Here is a 13758-nt window from a genome sequence, read left to right on the forward strand (position 1 = left end):
AGCATGTGGATGATGACACTAAGAACAGTCAATAGTTATCCAGCACTTACTGTATACTATTGGTCTACATGCTTTACATGATTGACTGATGAACCCTCACAATACATGTATGAGGTAGTCACACATCCACTTTATAGTCAAGAAGTGGAGCAAAGAGTAACTCAGTAATTTGAGTTACCCGGCAGTAAGTAGAAAAGGCTGGGATTCAAAACTGGAGAATGCGTTTTCATGCTGACTCCTTAAATAATGTACTATATAGGGCTTCATATTTGGAGAAAAATCCCCAAATCAAAAGTTGTCAGAATTTGTGTCTGTAGTCCAGGTTAAAATGAGGCATCTGATTCTTTCTCCGCATGCCTTTTAAGTTGCAACACAGGAAATCTGCCTGGGTCTGACTAGAAGGCATTCCAAATGATGACCGAGAGAGGAAGAATATTGGTGTAGTCCATGCAGAGGTCTTGTATCACTTTTTAGTGTGTGATCTTGGGTAAGTCATCAAAATGTTCTGAATTTATGTTCAGTACCCATAAAAGCACTATAATGATTACCCCACAGGACTGGACAGTTAAATGAAGACTTTGGCCACTGACACAGATATGTACTGCATTATTTAGGTGCTCTGGTGAGTGGATCCTTTATGCATATTTATGGGATTTTCTTGGATCATTCTGACTGCAGGATTTTTACCTTACCTGCTGACATCAGAATCCTTGGTTAAATGCAACTCCACTGTAAGGCTTTTTTTTTTTTTTTTTTTTTAAACAGGAGAAAATCAAATGTAATTTTGTGTGCATAGAGAAGGCACACAGATAGGAGAGTCCCCTCCACTGTAAGCCTCTGGATTGACAAGTGGATCTAGTGTTTTCAGGGGATCTCTTCAGGCTGTTTCTATAGTTGGGCTCAGGATGGCACACCCTAACTATGGAGAGAATTCTAACAGCTGCCCAGATCAAACAATAGATAATTCTTACTATTTAAAAAAAAAAAAATTTAAAAGCTTCAGTTGGGGACAAATGGCAATGGAGAGCAATACAGTGCCAAAAGGAACTGTCATCAGGCCACCCGGCAGGTATCTTGTTTTTACATACAGAGCAAATACAATTTTTGTCAACCTGACGTAATGGTTTATGTTACAACTTGTTTTAGCAACAAACAGAAATAATATCTCAAGGGCTCCTAAGCACTTCGTTTTACATTTTATATTTACTATTTAGAATTATTCCTTGGAACAAATGTTAGGTATTATAAAATATTTTTTTAAAGATCGAGTTTACCCATGATCAAAAGAGATAAAGAAGTATTATTCAATATGTGGAGCTTTGTAGATGCCTTTGCTATGTCTAGATCCTAAAATCCAAGGAAGAGAATTAAAGAAAATACAAAAGTGCAAGGGAGATAAATGAGTAATGAATTGTCTTAACTTTTATTTGATTATTTTCATTTACAGTTCTGGCACTGACACTTTTTTTAAAAAAAGATTTTAATTTTATGTAAAGATTGAACTTCAATAAAATAACTTAAAAAATTTACATATACATCACTAAGTTTCCATAAAATATACAATACTTTTGATACAGCTATAGGCTAGAATGACTTTGAAGGAAATGATACATATTCATAATTTTTGAGACATCCCATATGTCACGTATGTAAGAATAAATATTTATACTGAATTTTCTCAGACATGTGAAGTATTAAATACTATATAACATGCACTCAAATTAAAATATACATTTTGAAATACATATTTTAAAAGCATAAAACTTTTGATTTAATCTAGATGTACATTAGAGCTTCTAAATAGAAATTTGAACATTTATTACAAATAAAGATACTATAACATCAAATAAGATATAGTCCAAAAGCCGCTAGGAACCAGTTTGGACATGTAGAATATAAATTTCTACTTTGGCTAGAGTTAAGTCTCATCTTTTTAACCTTCAAATGAGATGGAATGATGTTAAATTTACTAAAATTTTAAAACTTTACAAAAATTGGTTTTTAAGTACTTGTAAGCTGCATTCCTTTTTCTCATACTGATATGACAAAATCAAACACATGAACTTAAGAGTGTGAAATAAAAATCTGAATATTACTGGTAACTGAAGGTAGTTACTGAACATTTCATAGACCAAATCACTCAGTGCAACAGACTGTTTTATACATCCAAAGTAAAGATTTATAGGAATTATATTGTTTTACACTCACTCACAAGCAAGTTATGAGGATAAAATTCTGTCATGTACTTCTGAACATCATTAGCACACTTACAAAATATCTCTTTGATGATTATTGGCACACAAATATTTCCTTCTCTAAAAGATAATGTAAAAGATAATGTAAAAGTTGGTAGCAGTTAGTTGTTTTTAAAATTATTGCTATTTGTGGAAAATAGCAATATTTCTCACCCAGAAGAAGGGAATGTACTGATAACAGATACACTGCTACCACTGATCACTTGATCAAATTAGCTTAACATTACTGTACACGAGGCTAAGAAAATTGATAGAAAGTGACAGAAAACAGGACATTAAAATTAATCTAGAGAAGAATTCTGAGTCTTGTCATTGTCAGCAGCTACACATAAGCTATAAATTTTACCCGCTATTTAATACATTTTGCTATAAAGCACGTTGTTATGAATTCTTTGCTAGTGGCCTGATATTTTTTTTTTCATTTGTAGTTAGGAAAAGATCTAAATTTGGTACTTGAAAACTTGTTGCGACAACTGTGTAAATGTAGGTTGTTAGGTGCTAGTGTAATTTGAGATCTTATAACCAGGAGAATGGTTAAAAAAAAAATCTGATTACAAAACATCTGAATAATTTTATTGTTCTGAACTAAGCTGATGAGATAAAACAATCCTTCCACTCCTCCTTACTGTATTACAGTACTTATAAACAGTTAGTGTCATTAAGTTGTGAGACTTTCTTAGAGAACACATGGATAGTATTTTGTAGAATATTCTCGCCCAAGGATCTAGTATTGTAATACATATCAATTTTACTTTCCAGTAAAAAGCAAAAGCGTAGGTTGTCAGTTACATTTTTCCTGTTCATTCTCCCTCTGGATAATGGATTTTGAAACTATAGTAAACAACTTCTAAATTCTTAAGTGGAATTCTCATTTTAGAATGAATAACCTAAAAAATAATATTTAGAATCTTCTACGTGAAAATGTAGTTCAGTGGTAAAATATTATTATGAAAAAGCACTTGATGATAGCCATTACCATCATAGTATTTTCCATCAGGGAACTAATTATTGCATATGGCTGGGAACAAAATTTCAAATGGAAATATTACCTTTAAAATTTAGTTTTCATTTGGATCTTTTACAAATACATTAAAAATCATGTTTTGGGTAATTACTAAGGTGCGGCAGTCAAAATTATTAAGAATGTTTGTATTGAAGAAAATTATTAATGCCAGATCTTTACAATTTATCTGACTTCACATTCAGCCCTGTGTTCAGGTGCAGATGGAGGGTTCTATTCTCTTTAGAGCAGATCTCATCAGCCACCAAGCTAAGCCTCAACTAGGAGTTATGACTTGCTCTGCAGTGTATTCCTGAAACATAATACATGTCTATTGAATTTGCAGCACGCTTAGAAGGACACCTATAATTTCAGTTAAAAGCATGATGCTCAGTCTGTTTTAATATGGTAGGTCAAATCATACCATATATAAATTGTCCTAAAAATATATATATTTGATGATATTTCAAACGTAATGTTTTCAAGTTGATAGTGGTAGCCAAAGATGCTAGGAACTTAAAAGGTACATAATATAAAAAAACCTGAAAAGTTCAAATACTTAATTTTTAATATACTATAAATGTTCACTGAATCTAAAAACAACACCCTAGTCGTATAAGGTTTCTTTTTAAGTAGTTGTTTTTAAAAAAATTATAAATAATCTTTATACTATGCCATTCTGTCTTATACTTCCAAGATATGGAATACTGTCTTTATCACTATATAAATAACAAATAGTTCTTTAAAGGAGAGTTTGAGGAGACTAGGGGAGGAGGACTGTGGCTAATTTTCCCTGCTTTTATGTGCATTTATGGATATAAAGTTCAAAGTGCCATTTGCTCACATCAGGGAGAACAGGCCATGTTCTGCATTAGGAGATAATAAAAGTCCAGTCGCTCCTTTAATAATAAGGTTACTGTGCATTCAGCCCAGCTGAGTATATAAGCATATAATTAAGGCTATGTATACAATAAAGAGAAGAATTGAGGCAATTATTTGGATAAATCAGAAAAATACATTTTTAGAGAGCACTTTAATTGGTCCAAATGCTTTTTCTCCCCATATTCTGATTTTGCCACATAATAGCTCATTTTCCATTTCACTTTCCCTGTGTGAAGTATTACACAGGTAAGAAATTTCTTATGGGATAAGAAATATGAATAACTTTTTCTATTAAATCATATCTGCTTTTCTGGGGGAAAAATCAATACTAGTATCCCCTTAGAAATCAATTGTCAAAGCACCTAATTCAGGGAAAAAACTCTCTAAAATAAATTTTTTTATTGTATGAAATGATCAAAGGGAGCTTTTTTTTTTTTTTTTTTTTTTTTTTTTTTGGCTGAAGGATTTTTAGGCCAGTAAAGTGACATTTTAAAAGCACGCTTATCATACCCCTGGTGGCTAAGAGAATAAATCTTCTTGGCTACATTTTCAGTTTTGATAATAGTGACAGGAATAAGCCAGACTTCCAGCGAAGAGCAAAACACCTTTGGGAGACTGGCAGAAACAATGAATTTAGAGATAGCTATCTTTTCAGTCCAAAGAGTGCCTTATTAGATGTTTAGAGCCATATTAAAATGCATCAAACTTAAGATTCATTCATATTTTCACTGGAACTAGCAAGTAATTTTGTATATCCTGTGAAGTTCTTAAGAACAAAAAATAGGGATCATTGATGAATGAGCATAAGAACCAATGAACACTTTGCAAAGACACTGCAGAAATGTATGCTATATTAGAAACATCAATCTGTTCCAATAGAAAATCTCAATTTTTAGACAAGGAAAAAAATCCAAGCCAAGTATGAGAAAAAGGAAACACCCACAGACAAATCTATGTATCTTTTCTTTTTTGGTAAACTGTCAGGGAAAATGAGAAAAGGGTGTGCAAAATAAAAACAAATTTGTGCTCTTAAAGTAAAAAAAGACAAGTACTATTAAGTAACGAAATGTCATGATTCCCTTATGAAGAATTAATAAAAAGTTAAGGAAAACGTAAGTCCCACTATTTACTTAAACATCAATACAACAGCAGCATTCTCTGTCACTGATTTTCTTCCTTTCTTTTTTGTTTCAGAAATTATTTGATTAAAAGGGGAAAATAGTCTGCTAGCAGCTATTTAGAACAAAAATGAAGGCACAAATAGTAGGGCTCTAGAGTCGATGAGTGAAGGCGTGGTGAGTATCAGGTGATTTTGGCATGAACAGAAACCCTGAAATACACTTGAAGACACGGCACTGTTTTGCGTTTATAGGTGCATACTTAAGTGACTAACTCAATCAGGGGTCCATACAAATTTTTTCTTTCTTACTTTCTAGCAATAAAATATACTTATCAAAACTTGCCAGCTTATCTGTGCAAATGTATACTTATCACTGATGCAAAAAAATACATATGAAAATAAACCCTTAAAGACCTGCTTTTCATAATGTTCCAAAGGTCCTGTGCAGAGTCAGTTTCTCAAGAGCTCTCAAGATCTGACTTGGAGAGAGAGACCAAAATGTGGAATCTAAAGGAGATAAGGACAACCATGCCTCTGTGGAGGCACTTTTGAATCTGCTGAAAGCTTAAATGGAATTTACTTTCTAATAGTTGATCACAGATAAGCTACTTGTCCTTAGGGAAATTTAGGGCCAACAGGCCATGTTTTGACAGAAAACATCCTTGGATCATATCCCAGAATCCTTCTTCATAAGTATATCATACATATACGATTCAGCTAGTTTAGCACTGACTCTATTGCCACTAATAATTATATATGGTCTTAGGAAAAAAGGATACCACTGAAGTCACTGGATACAATATTCATTTTAGACTATCTCAGGAAGGAATTACATACATTTGTTCAATAATTATTAATTTAAAATCTCTAAATATCGTTTCACATTTCTGCTTGTGAAAAAAAAATGTCATCATGGTTGTATCTTCCTCCTAATCAAATATTCTAGAATATGAGGTCATTCAAAACTAGACTGTGGAAAGAACCAGATTAAAAGCAGGGCAGTGAGGTCACCAATTGCTGCTTTTGTTCCCCAAGTTTGTTTAAATACCTAAATATTTCAGCAGCTGAAAATTACTCCACATCAGAAGCATCGTTGTCAGAAAGATGATAGTTACTTCCCTTCACCCGAATATATTCAATATATCTCCCTTCATCAGAATCTGAAGCGCCACATGTACATAACCTGTTGTCAAAGAGTGATTCAATTTCCTCTAATTTTTTCCCTTTGGTCTCAGGAAGACAGCCATAGATGAAAAGGAGTCCCACAGCAGCGAATCCAGCATAGAGGAAGAAGGCTCCTGCAATGGAAAATAATACGTATGTATATGAATAGTCCTAGGTTGGCAAGTGTACTTGATTTTGATTTTTCCTTCTGGTCAATCATACATAACTGGTCTTACATGGAGGCAAAAAATAACCACTGGCCTGCTTTACTCTTACTATTCTAGCTCTATGAACATAATACAATTTACCTTTCTAAGCTCAAGTTATACAATGCCCAACTCAAGAAGAATGATAAACTGAGTTCAGATGTAACTTCTGCTTTGAAGTCTTTCTTCACTTCCTTGGCTGGAGATCACTGTTCTCTCTCCTGTGTACTTTTACAGCACTTTGCTGAAGCCACCATCATAACAACCAAGAAGTATTATGTGCATGCATTTGCATCTGTCTTGTCTACTAGAATGGAGGCACTTTGAGGGAACAATTTCTTTCTCATTTATCTTGTACTTCTAGAATCACATACATGATGCCACTTCTGAGTTCATGATTCAGTGGAGTACATGGCAACTTATCTTTCCAATCTCTCATGCCCAAAGTTGAGAAGTCAACCTTGACTGTTTCCTTACCCTCGCATCCAACATCCAATCTGTTAGGAAATTCTGTTGGATCTACCTTCAAAATACAATCCAAATATGACCACTTCTCGCCATTCCACTGGTATCTCTGATCTAAAGGCAATCTTCTCATCTGCACTATCGCAGTGGTCTCTTACCTAGTCCCCTTGTTCCTTCTCTTAGACCACCAAGATCCACTTGTTTTGGTCCATAGCACTTCTCACCATCTGACATACTATAAAGCTTACTAATTTGTTTTGTTTTCCCCAACTAGAATATAAGTTCCATGAGATCAGAGAATTCTGCTTTCCCCTAAGACTATGTATGTCAATGCAGTATAAACACAAAGACCTAAATAGTACCTGGTTGTGTTACAATTCTAAGTGTAAATACAGCAAGTCTAGATGGATGAGACCTATGTGACTTGTGTATACTCTCTACATATGTCCAAGATGGTCTTTCTTATATAATTCTCAATTTAAATATAAGAACCTTATCACAGTGGAGTTCCTGCCTAATTTAAGGTGTTCAATTGAGATCATCCTAGTAATGGAAGATGATAAACTAATGTGACAAATGGCAGAAAGGATATCAGATTGGGAGTTGGAAAATCTAGGTTTAAATCTTGTTGTGTGACTTCCAGTCATTTAACCTCCTCTCTGTGCCTCAGTTTCCGTATCAAGTAAAAAAAAAAAAAAAAGATGGTTTCTTAGCTATTTTATATATTTATTTATTTTTGAGAGAGAAAAGGGGGGGGCAGAGAGAGGGGGACAGAGGATCTCTGCACTGGACAGCAGTGGGGCTTGAACTCACAAACTGTTGAGATCATGACCCGAGCCAAAGTCAGATGCTCAACCGACTGAGCCATCTAGGTTAGGTGCTCCACTCAGCTCCTATTTTAGTTTATAATTCTATAAATTTTACAACCCCAATCAGGAGCAGGCATAGGAGAGATGGTTATGAGATGCTTGAGAGGGAGATGTGCTCTTCTGTTTCAGTGTCAAAACTGGTCTCCTTAAGGGCTGAGTCTATGGCTTGTTTGTATTTGGGTTCCCAATGCTTAATATGGTGCCTGACACAATGGAGCATCTAGAAATAAATGTGCTCTTGTTGACTGCAAGCAGATCTGAAATAAAGGGCTAAACTAGACAAAGACATATTTCAAAATCAAGCTGTAAGCCAAATAGCATAGCAAGCAGTTAAAGAACTGAATAATATTTTCCCTTTCTGATGAATCATTACAGAATGGGAAAGACATTATGAAGACTACTTTTTAAAAGACGTAAGTAACCATTCCAGGAATAAAGACAGAAACATTTCTTGGGAAGGTTCAAGGAAAACTGGAGGAAAAATGCTGCTGAATTGTCCACCTGAAAGAATCTGCTTGGTGGGACGAGGAGTCATGAGAGAACTGCAGGGAAAAAGAGGTAAATTACAAGATTTAGAAAAAATACGAAAGGGTTGACTAAATCATGGCATAGTTTGCTAGATTAAGTCAAGGAGCTGGACTTGCGTAAGAGAAATGCTCTTTGTTTAAAAACACAAATACAGACGTCCTTTATTTCATTTGTTTGATTCATGTTAAACATTTCATACAAGCGTATGTGTATTTTTTATGTCTTATACTTAGTAAATAATCAGAAAATACTACTAGGTCATCTGGGATGCATGGCTGAGTGCTACAGTGACAGGAAGGTTCCGTGGCTCTGTAGACAGTGTGGATCTGAAAGTCACAAAGTGATGCAGGCAGACTCCTGGGGCAGTTTCTTAAATTCTCTTGACCCTGCTTTCCTCATCTGTCTAATGGGGAAAAAACTGCTGTCCTGCCAAACTGCAAAGAACAGAAAAAAATGTATGTTACATGCCTACTAGAATTCTGGAGGTTAGCTGCCAAAAAAAAGTGGTAGCATTATCAAATGCATCTAAATCTCTATGGAAGAAGGGTTGCTATTAGAGATAGAATAGAACAAGATTAGTAGGACTTAAAAACTGGGAATGTTTTCATGAAAAGGGTGATGCTGAAGAGCTAGCTCTTGGATGATGCTGGGTTTGGAGGGAAAAAAAAAAGCAGACGAGGTCCTGTGTTTGATTACAGATAAGTAAAACTTGTGGTGGAAGAGAAATGGAATTGTTAGCAGAGAGGGACAAAGAAAGGATGGTAATCATGATGACAATACAGAAAAATAAGTGCAGATGGTAAAACATTTTAGACTAAATCAGGCTGCTAAACTCCAGAATCTCTAACAGAGCAAACTACGTTTGGCTTTATAAAATATAATGTTGAGGAAACATTCATCATGTTTCACAATTTAGGAACAGTGGCATGAATAGAAATAAATCAAATCTGTCAGTGCTCCACCATTATGGTTAAAAACAATTAGATGGAATAGGAAGATTCTTAAAGGCCATATAGTTTCTTGCTTGTGACCCAGATTCCCCATCCAAATAACATCAAAGAAATTCTAAAATGAAAGACCCTTGGGGCGCTTGGGTGGCTTAGTTGGTTGAGCGTCCGGCTTAGGCTCAGGTCATGCTCTCAGGGTTTGTGCGTTCGAGACCCCCGCCGGGCTCTGTGATGACAGCTCAGAACCTGCAGCCTGCTTCCGATCCTCAGTCTCCCTCTATCTCTGCCCCTCCCCTCCCCATGCTCTGTTTCTCTCTTTCTCAAAAACAAACAAACAAACAAACAAACAAACAAACAAACATAAAATATAAGATCCTTTTATACAATCTGAAGAATCTAAAGCAGGCAATACCAAAACTGCCCAAGTGGTGAGACCTACGGTTAAGCCACAGAGGCATGGGCCAGCCAGGAAGGCTGTAGCCTCCTCCAAATAATGGCCAAGTCAGTTATGTGACTCATTTTCTTATTTCTCCTTGGAATGCAAGTAGAAAAAAACCCCAAAAATCTGTAGTGAGTCTGTCAGGATTGTTAAGTGCAGATATTCCTCAGTTTTATTCTGAAGGAAATCAATCTTATTAAGAATCCTACATGAAGTTTCAGATTTAAACAAATATTTAATTGAATTATACAGAATGAGGAATCAAAGACCATGTCTGACTGAATTTCAGTACCTCAGTACAGGAACTTTGATAAAGTGCTTTTCAAGGGATCTATTTAGTAGATTTAGTATTTAGTAGTCACAAGTACTATACATAAAATGGTATAGTCCTGACACTTTAATGATAATTTTTAGTAATAAACATTACTGAATGGGGGCCAAGGCAGACTTGTCTAAGCAGTATAGTTCAGGAAGAAACCAAAATTTGAGGTTTTATGAAATAAGAAAGGAGGCAATAAAAGAAGACATGGAAATTTAAAGAGAAATACATTGTTATGGAGTATGTTTGTTAAATCATCTATAGAAACATGAGTCTTACATAAATCAGTAACATGTAGATTAAAATTTAGGTCCAAACACAGAGAAAAACCTTAGCAAGCAGCAGACCTAATGGACCAGTGTGTTGACATACTAGAAGCCTGGCTTAATGCAAAGCAAAAACTTCTAACTAGATATACAAACAGTATATATATTTTATTATATATAAGCCATATACATATAATACAATATAAACTGTATATATTCAAATGGAAGTAGAGTTGACACAATTCACATTAGCTTCCGGTGTACAACATACTGATTTGACAACTATGTACATTATGCCATCCTCACCCGTGTAGCTACCATCTGTCACCACGTATCACTATTACAGTACCATTGACCATGTGCCCTGTGATGTACTCTTCATCTCCATGGCTCACTCATTGTGTAACTGGAAGCCTGTACCTCCTACCACCCTTCGCCCATATTTGCCCAACCCTCACCCTCCTTCCCCTCTGGCAACTGCCAATTGGTTCTAACTGAATATTTCTGAAAGAAGCCTGGCTATGTATGCCCTACTTAAATTTTATTTCTGTTGCCTTCTGTTGTTGAGGCTGCATAAACTGAAGGAGGAGCTTTGCTAACAAAAGTCTTGCCATGTAGACTTTTAGTATTTGGTCTACAACTTAATAAAAAGAATACTTCCTTGGGGTGCCTCCCTGCGTGGTTCAGTTGGCTAAGTGACCAACTTTGGCTCAGGTCATGATCTTGCGGGCTCATGAGCTTGAGTCCCACATTGGGCTCTCTGTGGTCAGCACAGAGCCCACTTCGGATCCTCTGTTTCCCTCTCTCTCTCTCAAAAATAAACAAACAAAAATACTTCCTTGGGATATTAGCCTATATTCAGGTCTTTAAGAATTCCCTAAAGCAAACAAAAAAATTAAGCATTCTCAAGAACTAGCAAATATGGGTAAATATTTATTGTATAAATACCTATAGTGTCAGAAAGATAAGTTTCTGAATTTATGTAAAAAACTTTAATTGCCAATGGGACAAAATTGAATATATGAAATATGTATATCCATTTTAAAATGCCAATGCATTTCCTTTTTTAACATGTTTCTAAATTTCTAAATGTTCACTGGGAGAGACAAGAGTTTTATAAAGATAATAGGAGTTAATACTAATACAGTATGTTCAGGAGACAGGAAGAATAGATTTGTATGTTTCCTCACATTCAAAATTCATCTGTGTATTTATTAATTTGACAAACACTTCTGAGGGCTTATCAAGTGAAAAGGAGGCCCTGGAAGATACTGGGAATACAATGGCAAACGAGGCCTAAGTCCTGGCCTAAGCTCCAGTGATTTATGGTCCAACTGTGGGATGTGTGTGTGTCTGTTCTTGCAAAAAGGAATGTACATGCCCAGAGCATGGGATGGGGTGGGGTGGATGATGGGGAAGGGGCCAGAGAATGGTCTAAGCAACAGACACTCCATATACATACAGAGACTTACAGGGACTATCTTGGGATCGTCCATCATTTAGAATCCAATCACAAACTATTGGCTCAAAGACAGTGAAGAAAATTCTCTTGCTAAAGAGAAAATCTTTCCACTTTAGCTAAAAATGGACTTGAAGTAGCTTCCCAAAGCTTTTTTCCTGACTCAGCCACGTCCTAATATTGTTTTGAGTTATGGTCCACACATTTTCACATAAACACTTCTGTCAGGTTTATGCTTTTGGTAGTGGTAAGTGCTGGTTGGGGCCGACACTGAAATTACCATGCTGTGTCCTGAACAGCATAGATAATCTAGTGGAAGGCATACAACACAGCACGACCTTTGGGGGAGCTACCTGGACATGACTGTCTCCATCATGAGACATCTTCAACATTTACCTTAGATTCTCTGCCTGCATCATTTCTACCATCTTCTGTTATTTATGTTTCTTCATTAAAATAAAAGCCTGCGGTGAAGATTTCCAACTGGGGCGATAGCTAGGAGATGTTTGGGTTGTATGGGGTGAGGGCTATAAAGCATTGAGGGATGAGCAGCCATGCTGCTTAGTAAAGAATTACTCTTCTCTTTCCCTAGGTTCATTTCCAAGGCCTTTGGGGAATGAGAAAGCCACGTAGACATACTGAGTATAGCAAAAATATAACCATCTACTTTTTTAAACCCAAATGATAGTACATATAAAAAGAATAGGAAAAATAAAAATGAAACTATAGATGGAAAAAATATTCTCTTACCATAATATGTGAGGTACTCTGCTGTGTGTAAAAATGTCAGTGAAACCAAAACGTTGAACATCCAATTTATTCCAGATGAACATGCATTTCCTGTACTCCTTGCCCAAAGGGGATATATTTCGGAATTCACCGTCCAAGGCATTGGTCCCATTCCTGAGAAAAATTAACATTTTCGGTAAAGTAGTTTATAAGAAATTTGAAAAACAGTAGTTTGTCTCCTTTAAAAAGAGATAACTTTAACACAGAAACACAAAGCCTTTGTTTACCAGGTGCGAAGAAAACAAGATATAAAATAAGGCCCAGAAGTGCAGTCCAGGAGTATGGCGTAGGGCAGAAATTGTAAGCCCAAAATACTTCTTCCGTTTTGAATTTTGTTTCATTCTCACACCTGAAAAATAATGAAATATTAAGTATTAACTTAATGTTTTAGGGTATAGTTGCAGAAATTCAATGTGCTCATCTTGAATGTTTTGGAAGTTCCTTAATGTCATTAAGGAAAAAGGGTCCATGATGTTTTTCTTGAAAAACAAATTAAGATTTAAATATACAGGATTACCTGTGAGGCTCACACAGAATATTTTAGATCTGAATATAATTCAAGAGAAAAAGCTGTGTGTACAGCTCAACAGCAAAAAAAAATTGTCTAATTAAAAAATGGTCAGAGGATCTAAAGAGACATTTTCCTAAAAGAGATACATAGTTGGCCGACAGGTATATGAAAAGGTGTTCAACATCACTAATCATCAGGGAACTACAAATCCATAAACAAGGAAGTTGAAACCAAAATGAGGCATCACCTCCCCCTTGTCAGAATGGCTACCATCAAAACGATAAGAAATAACAAGTGCTGGTGGGGATGTGGAGAAAAGAGAAAACATTTGTGCACTATTGGTGGAATGTAAACTGGTGAAGCCACTTTCCACAATGGGATGGAGGGTCCTCAAAAAATTAAAGCTACCATATGATTTGACAATCCAACTTCTGTGTATTTATCTGAAGAAGACAAAAACACTAACTTGAAAAAACACATGTGCCTGCATGTCACTGTGGCATCGTTTACAACAGTCAGGACATGAAAGCAACCTAAGT

The 13758-nt window shown here is 35.6% G+C and overlaps 1 protein-coding gene across 5 annotated transcripts in view; it reads right to left on the reverse strand.

The window, feature by feature from the left end:
* SLC2A13 (solute carrier family 2 member 13) overlaps positions 1 to 13758 on the reverse strand; it is a 276180-nt gene that overhangs the window by 3778 nt on the left and 258644 nt on the right. For 4 of the 5 annotated variants that reach the window (XM_049625288.1, XM_049625287.1, XM_049625286.1 and 1 more), the window contains 3 exons: positions 12936 to 13057; positions 12670 to 12822; positions 6278 to 6555 (listed from right to left, as the gene is read on the reverse strand). In XM_049625288.1, coding sequence (XP_049481245.1) covers positions 6329 to 6555; positions 12670 to 12822; positions 12936 to 13057 — 502 coding nt within the window. In that variant the 3' untranslated portion in view covers positions 6278 to 6328. Of the gene's footprint in view, positions 1 to 6277; positions 6556 to 12669; positions 12823 to 12935; positions 13058 to 13758 lie in introns of those variants that run through there. The other variant, XM_049625289.1, reaches the window with a different exon arrangement.

Source organism: Panthera uncia, chromosome B4 (assembly GCF_023721935.1).
Source record: "Panthera uncia isolate 11264 chromosome B4, Puncia_PCG_1.0, whole genome shotgun sequence".
Taxonomy (NCBI): Eukaryota; Metazoa; Chordata; class Mammalia; order Carnivora; family Felidae; genus Panthera; species Panthera uncia.